This window comes from Python bivittatus, unplaced genomic scaffold (genome assembly GCF_059951505.1).
Source record: "Python bivittatus isolate LINGU-HERP-01145 unplaced genomic scaffold, Pbiv_v1 ctg000310_np1212, whole genome shotgun sequence".
Classification (NCBI taxonomy): Eukaryota; Metazoa; Chordata; class Lepidosauria; order Squamata; family Pythonidae; genus Python; species Python bivittatus.
The window spans coordinates 8,476,321-8,490,728 of record NW_028277054.1 but is presented as its reverse complement, the minus strand read 5'-3'; the positions used below and the strand labels follow the sequence as shown (position 1 = coordinate 8,490,728).

At 43.3% G+C, this 14,408-nt stretch overlaps 2 protein-coding genes across 2 annotated transcripts in view; one reads left to right on the top strand and one right to left on the bottom strand.

Annotated features, from left to right (window-relative positions):
- Nucleotides 1-4,797, top strand: part of ARHGAP33 (Rho GTPase activating protein 33) — a 35,307-nt gene extending 30,510 nt beyond the window's left edge. Inside the window, exon 22 of the mRNA XM_088140019.1 lies at nucleotides 161-4,797. Coding sequence (XP_087996145.1) covers nucleotides 161-1,273 — 1,113 coding nt within the window. The 3' untranslated portion in view covers nucleotides 1,274-4,797. The remainder of the gene's footprint in view (nucleotides 1-160) is intronic.
- A 2,703-nt stretch (nucleotides 4,798-7,500) lies between these two features.
- UPK1A (uroplakin 1A) lies at nucleotides 7,501-13,961 on the bottom strand. The gene is made up of 7 exons (XM_007430564.1): nucleotides 13,899-13,961; nucleotides 12,442-12,642; nucleotides 11,227-11,301; nucleotides 10,369-10,476; nucleotides 8,705-8,884; nucleotides 8,495-8,578; nucleotides 7,501-7,545 (listed from the first exon to the last, which is right to left on the bottom strand). Exons 1-7 carry the CDS (start codon nucleotides 13,959-13,961, stop codon nucleotides 7,501-7,503), a joined length of 756 nt encoding a protein of 251 aa, XP_007430626.1.
- Nucleotides 13,962-14,408: the final 447 nt, after the last annotated feature.

Sequence of the window (14,408 nt, the reverse complement as noted above, 5' to 3'; positions counted from 1 at the left end):
TCTGGCAAACCTGATGGGGATTTTGGCTTCAGAAGGAAAGGGGGGATGGAGCAGGCAGCGGAAGCAGGGAGGGGGTGAAGGAAGGGCCCGGGGTTGGGCGGGGGTGTCTGCGTAAAGTGCGTTCCGGCTGCTCATGCAGTTTGCCTTGTCTCTCCTGCAGGTGCCTCTCAGCCAGGCTTCTCCCTTGGGTAGCTCGGATTCCTTTTCCCCTTACCGGAGGGTCCTCGCTGACCTAGGCCAGAGAGACCCTCAGCCTCTTTCCTTCTCGGATCCCTACCACCTGTCCTCCCCGTCTCCTGCCTACAGTTTGCATCCCCCGCCGCCGCCCCTGTCAGTCCCCTACCCTGCTTTCCGCCAGCCTCAAGAGGCCTTTCCTTCGTCCGGCCTGTCAGCTGCCCCGCCCAAGCCTCCGCCTCCTCCCCACTTCCCCATAACTGCCGGTCACTTGCCCCTCAAAACGAGGCCCTCTTCTTTCCAGCCCTGCCTCCCGGACCATCCTCTCCGGCATCACGGCCACTTCCCCCCTCGAGGGGGCATCAGTGGGAGCCCCCCTTCTCAGCTGGAGCATGAGAATCTCTATTATGAGATTGTGGGGGAGCCTCCTGCCTATCCTGGTCTGGCACGCCCGTGGCCATCTTGTCCCCCCCCTGAGTACTTGGCCACTTTCAATGCCTCCTATGGGATATTTGGGAGGCCCTGGCGCCAGCCCCAGCTGCCCCCAGCCCCCTCCTCTCTTCAGCCTATCTTAAAAAATTCCCAGCTGCAGATCCAGTCTATGTCTCCAGCAGTAACCCGACAGGAACCCATCTACGTCAATGTGCCCTTCCCTGAACCCCCTTTGGTCAGCCCCGCGCCCTCCCCTCCACCGGAAGCAGCACACCCCCGCAGTCATTCTGACCCTGGGGCTACTCAAGCTTTGTCCCAACCCAGCAGACCTCCCTTGCCTCAGAAGCAGAAGCTTGGTTGGGGCTATGCACCCTCAGGGCAATACCGCCAACTGATGGATGTTTTGCCCTGCAGTCGTGCCGTGTGGCAGTTCTACCGTCCACCCTCTGCCTGTTGGGGTCATCCCCCTTACGGTCCAGAACCCATCATCACCTACGATGGGCCCGCCACCCGCTTGGGGAGCCAGACCTCAGCACCTTTGCAGAAGCTGGATGAATCTTCCCCGCAGTACGGCAACGTGGAGAGGAGAGAGGGGTCTTCGTCTGGGGGCTACCTGGGGCCCAGTTGGACAGTGTATGCTGAGGGCCAGACACATAGCTACTGCTGAGACGGTGACCAGATGCACACTTTGGATTCTCGGGGCTGGGCTCCGGGTTTCGGTTCTCTCTTCCTTGCCAGTATTCATGGAATTATATTGTACTGATTGCTGTGAAAAAATAAATACCTTGGAAGGATAGATCACACTAGGTTACTGTGATGTCACATCTTTGGCTCCCTCGTTGGCCGTTGTGCCTGCCTCGTTTGGAGGACTTCTCTATGGTTTGGAGAGCACACGAATCTTTCAAGGCAGCTCCTACTCCTGCAGGATGTCTCTCTCCAGAAAATCAGCATGACATCACAGAAGAACATTAGATTGCATCATTTCAGCCTTTGGGGCACCTTAATGGCTCTGCCCATTGCATGGTGTGTCGAACCTCCTGTTTGTGTTACGTTCCACGTTGCTTTTTTCCACCTTGCCATCTCTCCAACAATGGATTTCTAACCTCAGAGGAGAGTGTTTGGTTCAAATGGGATGACTGCGGCTGATTCCTTCTGGATTACATCATCTCGTCTGCTTTGGCAATGTGAATCACAATAGGATGTCTGGAATCCAGCCAGTGCTGCTAACCGTGCTCATGTCATGCGCTGAACTGACACAGAGGGGCACTGTTGGCCATGCTTTCCTTACCACTGGGTGAGATTGCAGGCTTCGGAGGGGAGAGTGGGATTAACGGCCTGGCCCTTGCTCTTCTTTTCTTCCAATATTCAAACCAAAATAGTTCTAATCTGTAAGCATCCTTTTAACCCAATTAAAATATTAACAATTCCTGGAAGAAAGCCATCCTCTGGGGTGTTCCATGTATGTCAAAGGAAATGTATGATGCCACGAGTAACTCCAGGCACCCTTGCAACCTCCTTTGTGTGTTTGCAGCTAGGCAGACTGGCATGTCGAGAAAATTTAGGGGAAGCATGTTCGGAGAAAATTGGTCTCATGCATTTCTATATTTATTTAGGATTTGAGGATCTCTGTGTGTGTATGTGTGTGTATGTGTGTTTTACAGAAGGATAGAGGAAAGATGCATCTGTGCCCAGCATAGGAGGGGTCTGTGTACCACTTTCACAGACACACACACAAGCAGCAGGATTATATGTGCTTGAGAGGAGTGTCCATGTCTATTTGACATGTGCATTCATGTCTGGAGTTGGGGCGTGTGTGTGCACACATGTGCACGTGTGTCTGTGAAAGTGTTTGTATATATTCCATAGACAGTATTTTAGATATGTGGGGTGGGAAGAAGGGAGAGGAATTTATGCCTTATTCCTCTTGAGCAGTTGTTGGGAACCATCCATAGATTGAGACTAGGGCAAGAAGCAGTTTCCTCCCCACAGCATCCCCTCCCCAAAGCACTTTTCAAGTGGCCTCTAGGCTCCTTTTCAAATATTGTCAGATTTCTTTTCTTTTTTTAAAAAAAGGGGGGGAGCAAGTAAAATAAGCAACAATAGTAATTCACCTGCATCCCTGAGAAGGAAAAAAAAAGTTTTTCCTGAATGCAATCCAAACACCTTCAAGCACTTTGGGATCCTATCACTTTCAGAGAGAGCTAAGCACAAGTTTTAACTCTCCTCCCGTAAGATCAGGGGGATTTCACCCTGCTTGAAACTGTGCCCCTCTTCAACAGCCTGCTCCTGTGCATGCATGCTTGGAACTCAGCCCCACAGAGTAACGCAAGACTGATGCCTGAATTTGTGCACATAAGGACTACAGCCTTAACCGCATTATTTTGAAGCCTCCCGTGGGATCTTTTTTGGGATGGGGCTGAATTCCTCAAGAGTTTGGGAGTAACCATACTTGGATCTTGGCCACCCCAGCTGGCTGGCACTCTTGCGTGGCAAGATCTAGATCATCTCACTCCAGGCATTGCCCACCTTAGCGAAAACATTATTCATCTGTACACAAGAAGGATATGCAATTGACTCAGAAATCTCCAGGTCCTCTGATACGGCTTTCGGCGTAGAACGTCTTGACCCGCGCTAAGAGTTTCAGAACCAGAATTGATTCCCTTCTCTCTCGTAATACCGATTGGTTCAACGTTTGGTTTTACCACAGAAATTGCACTAACTTTGCCACTTTTTTTTTTAAAAAAGCTACCGCTATGGTAAAAAACCTCCAAATTGTCCCGCATTCTTAATAGCTTACATTCCTTGTTTTTCTAGGAACTGAAACATTGGAAGCTGTTTCTCCTGTGGTTTTGCAAAGACATGGGGGCACATTGGGGAAAAAAGTGTGCTTAATGATCCACGAAGAACATAATGTTGGACCTTAATCCATGGCATTGGTTATGTCAGACTGGGGATATAGAACAACCTTGGGAGTGGTTAACTGTAGATTTGTTACTTATAGGTAACATTGAATGTCCAAGATCTGGAGAGCACCCAGATGCTGGCCGTGCTAAACGAACCTTGAAATTACTTGAAAATAGATGTAAGTTTCTACAGGCTTCTAACACGGGGTAATGATTATGGGCATACTGAAATGATAGCCAAGCACTTTTCATTGAATTTCATGTATTTCTAGCACTTGGCTGGGCAGTGACTATTTCCACCTGAATATCACCAAATTTTGGAGAGTTACAGAATAGTCCTATCAATACTTACTTTACCAGAGATTAAGGTACATATTGCAGTTCCGACATTATGTGCAACTGGATTTTGGGCATAGATGAAGCTTAAGGGAGGATCTTTAACGCTTTTGAGTATAATGCATAGTGACCTGGGAGTCTGAACAGAATTGGTTTCATGCTAATCATTTTGTTCCCTGGCAGGTTAGCTCTATCTCTACACATCCAACGAAATTGGGCGGTAGAGTTCTGAGATATAAGAACGGGCTATCCTTGCAGCCTATCACACTTTTGAGTCCTCCCTTACATGACAAATTGCAAAGCTTTCTCCTTAACCACACTTGTTTTCCATCTGCAATTTATGCAGGAGGACTAAAAAATATTTGCAGCTGTAGCTGAAGTGACTACAGTTCCTCCTTGCACACCTTGGCTTCCAGCCACCTTATTCTGCTGCATGTGGGCCAGCCATGGCTGTAAGACACCAAGAAATTGCTTCCTATTGTTTCCTTTGTAATATACCTCCCATGAGAGGCAGTACTTCGAAAGGGAAGGAGATGACATGACAGTCCCATGTTCTCCAATGCTCTGAAGCAATCACTGCCCTACTGGTCTGTCTATATGTGCCTGTGTCTTTAACAGCCCATGTTTCCTTGTTTCCTCTGATGTGCTGCATTTCTTCTTTTTGGATATAAATTGACTTCCCTTTTTTTCTGGGATTCTTGTACTAAATGGCTTAAAACAAACCAATTAACAAATAAAGGCAAACTGGCAGCTTGGGCCTGTGGTCTCACTGTTTGCAAAGATGAGATGGAATACAGTGGGTTACAGGCCACTTGGTTCCTCATTGAGTATTTGTGGTGAGAAGTTCTTGGTTTCACACACCTGCCTAGGAGTGGAGCCATTTGATCTGAATGGCCTTTACAGCAAAGATTAATTTCTGTCCTGGAGTGTGCACACCAGCCAGGAAGCTAAATTGTGTTGTCTGTCTAGCAAGTTCTAAGAAACTATTGTACTTCATCTAGTTATAAGGAGGTCAAGTGTCCCCTAGAGCAGTGTTTCTCAACCTTGGCAACTTTTAAGATGTGTGGACTTCAACTCCCAGAATTCCCCAGCCAGCATGGGAGTTGAAGTCCACACATCTTAAAAGTTGCCAAGGTTGAGAAACACTGCTCTAGAGACTACATGCTTTGATGAGATTCCTCCACACAGTTGGCTAAGAGACGGGTGATGCCAATGACTTTTAGCCACAGGTAAATTTGCTGGAGTATTTATCATTAACCCCAGATGTTAGGGCTTTTATGAGGAGCAGCAATCTTGGTATTTGATTAATACTTGAATTCTCTTCTACAGCTACATCACATGTTGCTTCTCATACATGGTTTCTAGCTCAGGACCATTTCTACAGATAATAATGAATTTGTACCTAAGAATGGTAACCATGACTGTTTAAGAGATTGAAAAAGTCATACCAGTTGGATCTACCCATTGTGTTAAGCTATAATATGGTTAGTCTGGTTTTTGGCTTAGTTTGGGCTACCACACTTGGAATGACCACAGCCAACTAGTCATTCCAAGTTTTGCAGCCTAGATCTTGTAGCCCTATTTTAGTATGTTATATGAAATGATCAACCCTGATTCATAAACCAGGGATCATTTATCCATATAAACAATTCTGTCCCATCTTTCTGTGATGTATGAATAAATGGTAGCTTATTCAGCAATGCATGGTTAAGTAAATCATGGCTTAGTGTGAAAAACTCAGGCACTATCATCATCATCCCCTTTTTTATAGATAATTTCTATGGTTTAACTTTTGGGGTTGCCTTTTAGGGGTAGCACATCCTATATGGTGGTTTTTATTATGAGTGTTATTTTTACAAAGACACAACAGATGTTCTATCTCTGAGTTATTTTCTAGGTCAGTGCAGGGTGGATTTTCATGCTGTTTAAATCTTTCTAAATCCTACTGGCTTAGTAATATGTATGTATGTATGTATGTATGTATGTGTATATATATGTGTGTGTGTATATATATATATATATAGAGAGAGAGAGAGAGAGAGATTATAGGATTTTGCTTTTTTTCACTGCAATCATATTTTCAGAAATCCAAATTGAATTATCAGATTGAATTGATTTGGATTCACAATGCAAGCACATACTGTAACTCATCCAAATTCACTTGGAGACATCTCTTTGTCTGGGTGGGTCAAATCCATTTGTTGAGTTGTATTTAGATATTTTTGATTGGTCTCTGAATCCATTCTCCAGATCAGATATTTGCACACCCTGATTACCTATCATGTTTTGCTAGGGAAGAAGATGGAACTTCACTGGTTCCCTGCCCCCTTTCAGGTTTACATTGAAGAACCAAATGCAGCAGCAGGAGGTTCTGGCTTACCTCAAGGAGGTCACTAGGCTCTCAGACTATGTGGGAGAACTCCCTCGGTATGGCAAGAAAGCTAGCAATGTTCCCAGGCTGGAAAAACCTGCTCAGCAGTTGATCAAGCTACACACTGTAACCATCACTGTTGTACCATAGTTGCAACTGAGACACCTGTTTGGGGATCAGATAATGATGGGAAACTGAGGTGAAGAAGCCTTCTAGTGGTTTGGGGGATTAAGCCAACAGAACCCCTTCTTCAGAACTGTCAGGATGAAACCACTATGTATGTTTCTGTACAAGGAGAACAAGTATGTTTACCTTTCCACTGATAAAGTTTAGATCCCACTTTTTCTCCAGCAAACTCAAAACGATAGATGGGGTTTTTCAGCTCTTGGAGGCAGGTTAGCAGGGCTGCAGGCTTTGGATTCGAAGGGGAAAAAATGCTTTGGAGCACACAGCTAGAGCTTCAGTGCAACGTCTTGAGGCAGCTACATCTCCTAGGATTACACAGCATTTGATGAAAGGATGCGCTGACAGGGATTAGGTGCACATTCTGAAGCACCTTTTTTGCCCTTTGGATCCATAGTCCTAAACCCTAAATGGGTTTAGGACTAAACATAGTCCTAAAACCCATAGTCCTAGGCTGAAAAATGGTGATTGTTTCAAGTCTGTAGCACCTGTCTCTCTCTTGTCCTAATCCAATATTCTAATTGCTGTACCGTACTGATTTAAAGAAATGATCTACTTTTGTTCAGGGGATGGGTGAGAGGACAGGAAAACATGGATCAGATCAAGGCAGAGTCATTTTTCTGCCTTTTCACCAGTCTATGTAGGACAGTCAACTAGATTATCAATGGTATTTTACTTCAGGATTGGTGACAAGATGAATAACTACATTAGGAATTCTATATTGGAAGGTTGAAAGAGAGAGAAAGTTATTTTCTTGCTTCAGCTCAGTCACAGATTAAGTTCCTTTTTTCACAAAGAATTTAAAAAATCCCACACGTGCCAAACAGCATTTACTGTACACTTTTTTTTTAAAAAAGGTTTTACTAAAGTAGTTGAGATGATTTTTCCATAGAAGATGTGCGAAAGGGTATAGATTTAGAGATGCCCAATAACATCTACACCCACAAGCAAACTTAGGGAGTAGGCATGTCTTGGAGAACGTTTCGGAGAATTTCGGAGACGAAATTCATGGAGATGTTTTTCCCCAAAGAAAGGTCTACATCCCTTTGCTCATCTTCTCCCTGCTCATAGGGAAAATTCCACTTGATTGGCTGGAATTGCTCACATTGTGGTGTAATGGTATATAGCCAGAAGAACGACAGGGCACTGTGGAAAAACAACAAAACAATCCTTTCACTGCAAGTCCCTATTTAATTTTTTGTAATGACCTTCTTCCCTTTTCCCACCCTGAGTATCTCAAGCTGAATTATATGGTCCATCCCACCACCACCTCTTCTTCATTTTATCCTCATAGAATCATGCAGTATAAGATCTGGAAGGAACCTTAGAGATCAACTGATCCAATCCTGCTGAGTGTAGGAACCCACAACCTGAGTTAAGTTGGCTTTGAAATGGAGAACAAACCTATTATGGGAAAGGCTTCTAAAAGCATTGCTTATTTGGTGGCCTCCAGATGAATTGGAATTATACTGTAGGAATTCCTAGGAACAGTGAAGAATTGTAGGCCAAACACATCTGACCAACACTAGCTTGAAAAAGCCTAGCTTGAAGGCATATCAACTAGATGTTGTCTAATAACCAGAAATAGGCTCTGCATCTCAGTTCTTGAAGATGTGCATCATCAGATGCACTGATTATGTTCCCTAGCTGGGTAATGAAATGTCTGCAAGCAAACAACCAAGCTCAGAGAGCACCAAGGACCCCACAGGTCAACCCTGAGCTAAATATGTTCTCTTCTATTGGAGTTTTTGAAGAGTAGCACTAGGAGGGGCCTGGTGTCCTTCAGTCCTGCTGGTGAGCTTCCTATGGACACTTAGCTGGCCACTGTGGAAAATGGGATAATGAAGATGTTTTTGAGGATAGATATGTAGAGAAAGTGGAGTGCACTCAGGGTTACCCAATAAGCTTCATAGATTAGCAGAACTTTAGAACAATCATCTCTCTATTCTCAAGCAACATTATACAGCTGTCTTCATGAGTTTTCCTCAAGCTGGCAATCTCCAGGTTCTTAAACTGTAGCTCCCATAGTTCCCACCACAGAATTTTGGAACTGCGGTCCTGACCCATCAAAACAAGCCTTTCTGCTATGACTTACTGTGAGCATAAGAATGGCAAAACCAAACCAGGAGACGCCCCAGGCATAACTCTGTACTGCATGCTTAATGTGTTCAAAGCAGCCCTGAGAAGGGAAGGACAAACCGGTGAGATTGCCTTGAAGAGGAGCTGCTGATGGTACCAATACCTCCTCAAGTTTATGTGCAAGGATGGTAGGCAACATCAGGAAAAAGGTTGAAGAGCTTGGTACCTTAGTATTGATGTAATCAGTGTGCCCCAATCTGCAGCCCTCCTCATTGATGATGATGAAGTTTGGATCACGTTTACAGCAGTAGAATGGCCAAGGTGCCACCACTTCAGGGTACCTACTTCGGAACACGGAGGTATAATTTACCCAGTCCAAGGGATCGTTGGCACCACAGCACTGTTGCTGAAAGTGAGCAGGGGAAAAGAAAGGTCATATATTTATTGCAAAGAACCACCTTACAGAGGACATCTTGCTGCCTGTTCTCAGCTTTTGGGTATTTCCTCTTTACCAGACTTTCTGCCACCCAACTCTTCCATTAGAAAGTGTCGTTCAGACTGATTTGGGTGGTTCTGACTTTTTGCAGCTTTGTCGTTTATCAGTTTTGCAAAAAACTTGTAGCTGACAAGAACTTGTTTTTTTCTGGCCAGTAGCTGAGCATGGCTATTCTCAGCACTTACTGCTACCTTCGGTCCTCTCAGTTTCACACCAATCCTTTCCCTATCTTCAAAATCCCCAATTGCTAGTATTTTGACTCAGCATGGAAGCAAAGGTGCATTGCTTTCAAAGCTCCTTATCTATGAAAACTGCATGTGTTCATTTGGGAGACACATCTGGATTCCAGGTGGCTGGGATACTCTGTGCATCTCCTCCAAATATAGTAAAGACCATCCACTGGAATTCAAGATAGCGAAGAAGGATTTGCCACAGGGAGCAGGAATAGAAGCCCTTGGTCGCCCCAGCAAGTGCCACTTTCTGCGTGAACCTGTCTGGGGCCAAAAGTTAAACAAGGGCAAGTCTGCTTAGTCCTTGGACGGGAGACCTTCAGGGAAAACCAGGGCTATAGGCTAGCCCAGTGCTCCTCAACCTTGGCAACTTGAAGATGCGTGGACTTCAACTCCCAGAATTCCCCCATGCTGGCTGGGGAATTCTGGGAGTTGAAGTCCACGCATCTTAAGTTGCCAAGGTTGAGGAACACTGGGCTAGACTTTTCAAGCTGAAAAACATACCTGAAGAAAGCAAACTGCCTGTCCTGCCACCAAGAAGACTGCATGGACATGTCCATGAAGTCATCAGGACCCACATTCTAACTGAACGAGACTTTATCACCTTAAGTACTCCGTTACAGCATCATGGATTCATATCTGCAATCCCATCTAGAAGTGCCCATCGTGCCTAGGGTTGAAAAACTATCTCAGAATTTTAACTATAACTCAATGGCAAAGTGTATTCTATGGCAGAGACGGTTCTATTTCTGGTATTCCTGGGTGATAGAACAACCACCAACCCACCCCAGGATTCCAGAGAGACTGTACTAGATGCCCAAGAGTCTGACTTTAGCAAAAGGCAGGTTGATATGTTCATATTCAAGAGGTCATTTTAGCAAAAAAAAAGTTTGGGTTGCTAGCAGCAGCTCTACTAACCAGCATCCTGTTTTGTCACTAGCTCCAATGACAGATTAGTCCCTGGGGTGGCATAGGTAATTTTTTTTCATACCAGCAAGATATGCTTGTCCCTTGTCCCTGACCACAGAAAGTCTCTTTCATGCTGACCAGTTTTACTCTTGATTAAAAATCCCCAGTGTGTTGGAATGAAGATTTTGGAAGTTCATGTCCAGTCTGAAGGGCACAAAGCTAGGATACTCTCTGAAGCTGGACAATGATATATACCTCCATCATGAAACGGTCCCACATGCGGGTGAGCTCCCGGCCTTGGTCTGTGTCAGCCGAGTAGAAGGCCAACATCTGCTTGGTTACCAGTCTGGAATTTGATACTACCTGGGGTGGGGAAGGAAGAGAGAATGTTGGTCAACTACATTCCCCAAGACCCAGGTACTCAAACATTTCACTCCCAAAGTTTCAGGTTACATAAAGATATGCAAACAAATTTCTACATTTCCAAATCTCTCTCTCTCTCTCTCTGGCATTTCTGTTTTGTATTGTTTTTACATATTTTTTAGGCATGCAATCTCTGAAACAAGCATCCATTCAACAAAGAGAAGAAAGATTCAAATGTTTCTAGGTTGTGTTGGTCCTCTGGAATAAAACAAAATTAACTTCTTTTCTCCAGGAATCATTAATACTATCTAAAACCAATTCTACATCCAATAGAACTGAAAGTTGTATGAACTGATGTGAATTGTAGTCCAAGACACCTGGAAAATAGTGATCCATACCCTTATGCTAAGCAATTATGGCCGTTCTTATCTTATTTGTGGACAAAAATAAACAAGCTTGCTACAGGCTTTGGGTATGTTGAAAGTTTTTGAGGAGCCAATGGATGGAAGAAATTCTCCAACATTACCAGGTTAAACACAAGCCTACCATGAAGGTGAACAAAGTAATGAGGCTGACAGCGGACAAAAAGAAGCTTCACTAAGATTCCTTGGTTGAATTATATTTTGGGTGGATCATTTGCCACAATAAAAGCAGCCATTGGGAAAGACTGTGTACTCCTCTCCAAGTGGGGTGAGCCAAAATCCTGCCTGTAGAAGTCCAAGTTGGGAAGAGTTTATACCCTGTACTTACAAAATCACGATGTGTGTAGGAAGTGATGCAAGAGGCACATTCAAACAAATAGACAACCAGGATCAGTACCAGATACTGAAAAGTAAGAAAATAGAAAATGAGATTCAATGTCAGGAAAAAAAAATCATAACTGGAGACATTTCCCCCCCCAGGATATTCAATATGGATTTGAGATATTTTTTTTTATCCCTTGATTTACAGATACAGACATTTGTTGCTATTGTTGTTGTTCCATGCTCTAGTATGAGTTATGGTGAAGGCCTGACTTTCAAAAAGGGATAAGCAAATCCATACAGAAGAGGTATCAGTGAATGTTCATTATCTACACCATCTCTGAACTGATCCGGAGATGGTATATACGTTCCATTTGCTGGGGAAGAACAGCTGAGGCTGAAATGCATTGCCTTTAATATTGGCCCATGAGGTATCTGCATGGATATTGTAGAGACAGGACGTGGTGCTAGAACCTTAATGCTGAAAAGTGAATAAAGGTCACCTAGTCTAAGCTTTAATTAATACATTAGTGCAGAGATGCCCAGACTCTGCTTAAAACATCTCCAGTGAAGAAAAGGTCTTACAACATTTCTTCTAACGTTTATCTTAAATCTATTTCCTTATAATTCCATCCACTGGTTCTTATCCTGCCCTTTGAAGCAACAGAGAATGTATATTCAGCAGTTATAAACTTTGGATATTTCTTTTTTATTCATCCGATTTTGATGCTGTCTGACTCCAGGCAGACATTTGAAAACTACTGTCATCCCTCTCTTAATCTTCTCTTCTCCAGGATGAATATTTCAGCCATTCCATGCTAAGTGGTTTCTAGACTGCTCACCATCCTGGCTGCCCTTCTCTGAATGTATGGACTATTCTCTGAATGGCGGACTATTTAAGACCAGAGGAGAGATTTTCAGAATCATTCACTAAAGTTCTAATGTGCTTTCATTGTTTTTGCTCCTGATCAGGCAGATTCTTAGAAAAATACAGATATTTCTTTGACCAGAAACAACAATGGAATTACACACCAGGAGCAGTGATTCTCTTTTCCAAGTCATTCCCAGCTTTTCTTGGTTATCTCCACCTGCAGTAACCTTCATCTCTTCCCATAAAAAAGAGACAGTATCACTTGATTGGGTCTTTCCCCTCTCTAACCAGACTTATATTGAGAAAATGTAGTGTTCAGAGAAGCCTGTTTCTTCTCCTTCTGTTACTCACCAACAACACCATGAGGCGGTTGCCGTTCACAAGGCTGATAATGCCAAAGACGCAAACACAGAAGAAGGAAAACCCAGTGAAAATGGAGATCCAGGCACCTGCATAGACATCATCTTTGCCTGAGACCCCCATGATGGGGTAGACTTTATAGGGATCTGCTGTTACCCAAATAGATTCGGCATAAAGTGCCAGCCCAGAAAGCTGTAGGAACAGAGGGAGGTTGTTACCCACCAAACTACCTTATATCAGACCAGGCTCTTTGTCATCTAGCATGCCCATTGGGGAGTGATGCAGTGAGTGGTTCAGTATCATCTACATGTTGTCCATCCCTTTTTAGACCAATATTGTCTAAGCCAACTGACAGTAGCTACCTAGCAGAAATCTTTCTCGACATGGACAACCTGATCTTGACCAAAGATCAGAATTTTCAGGGAATAGTAGAGCTTTAGGATAGAAACCTAGGGTCACTCTCAGCAGAATGAGTAAAGGATGCCCACCCCCAAGTTCAGCATGACCAGTTGACTATTTTGGGCCAAAGAAAGTAATGCCTTCTCTCACCAAGACCAGAGCCTAAAATTATCTAGCTGCACCACTGAATGATTTCTAAGATGCTGTGCCTTTTGACTAATAAATCCACTTTTCTTAAACATGGGGTAATATGTTACACTAAGCCATTATGTTTATTTGTTTCTTTTTTGCTTTGGCTTAATCATAGAGGTACAGCTTTTGCTAAAATGGAGAGCCCATGATACCCTTTAGTGGTGTGGCTCTGGGCTGCCCTCCAAAAAGCAGCTAAAACATATTTTGATTCATGGACATCCGTAGGGAAGGAGACAAATATCTCATACAACATGATGTCTTGATGCAAATAATCAGGTACTGTACATAATTTGCCTGATTTGTACACTGCATGATGCCTAGAACATAATTTTGACATCATTGTGGTTTCTATTGAATACCCAGAGTTTGATTAGATTTATATTGAATTAAAATTAAATATATTATTTGTTTGTTTATCAAATTTGTCACTGCCCATCTCGTGGACATGACTCTGGGTGGTTTACAGCAGAGCAAATATAATCAGAATAACGAATCTTTAGTCATATACTGTTCCACATCTTTCACCCAACAAGCGCATTTTGATAGCTTTCTTTGTCATCTCTGGGTGCTACACCCAAGCTTTTTGAGGGCCCTGTATAATTTTGGGGGCTCAGGTTGTACATTTCTCATTTCATGTGTTATATGAACTCCACCATGGTGGTTTATGGAAACCTGGCTGATTATGATTCATTCAAAAAATACAGTAAACCATGGTTTAACTCAATATTCCAAATTTATCTTGCTACCAGAACTATGAGGTCATTCTATTCCCATCTTTATTTTTCAGAAACCAAAGCCAAACCCAGGAATTTCCCTATTATTGAGATACATTACTGTACTGCTTGTAGTTCTCTTACCATAATAATAACATTGCCTATCACCAATAACACCACGACAAAGGGGGATCCTTTTTCTGCCATGTTTTCCAAGAATGATTGCTTGCACCAGCTCTCAGATTCTGCAGAAGGGAGGCAGGAAGGCAAAAGCAAGAAGTGAAAAATAGGAAATGAAACATTTCACTGAGCAAAGGAGAAATTCAGTTTATTGCTTTCCTCAATTCTTTGACCTTCTTTGGAGTAAAGGTACAAGCCAGCTTATTTAATACCTTCAAAATCTGCACTTAGTAAAATGTAAATTTGTACTGGTTTGCCAGTTAGCTAATAAACTAATTTGTGATCCAGGTGTTCCATTACATGTATACTTGTATTAGCATACACTTTTTTGTGTACTCTGCAGTACACCAGATAATACTACTGACATGCTTAGCTACTTTTCAAAAATATATTATTTTTAGCCAACAACTTCCTGAATACTTCTGGTCTTTTTATTCAATTGATTTTATTGCTTCAAGATTTACAGAAGTGAAA

Coding starts and splice junctions, on each gene's coding strand:
- UPK1A (XM_007430564.1), bottom strand. CDS start 13,961: ATGGCAGAAAAAGGATCCCCCTTTGTCGTGGTGTTATTGGTGATAGGC. Junction 11,302..12,441: donor ACCGCCTCATGGTGTTGTTG/GTGAGTAACAGA, acceptor CTTACTTTTCAG/TATCTGGTACTGATCCTGGT. Junction 10,477..11,226: donor CCTACACACATCGTGATTTT/GTAAGTACAGGG, acceptor TCCCCACCCCAG/GTAGTATCAAATTCCAGACT.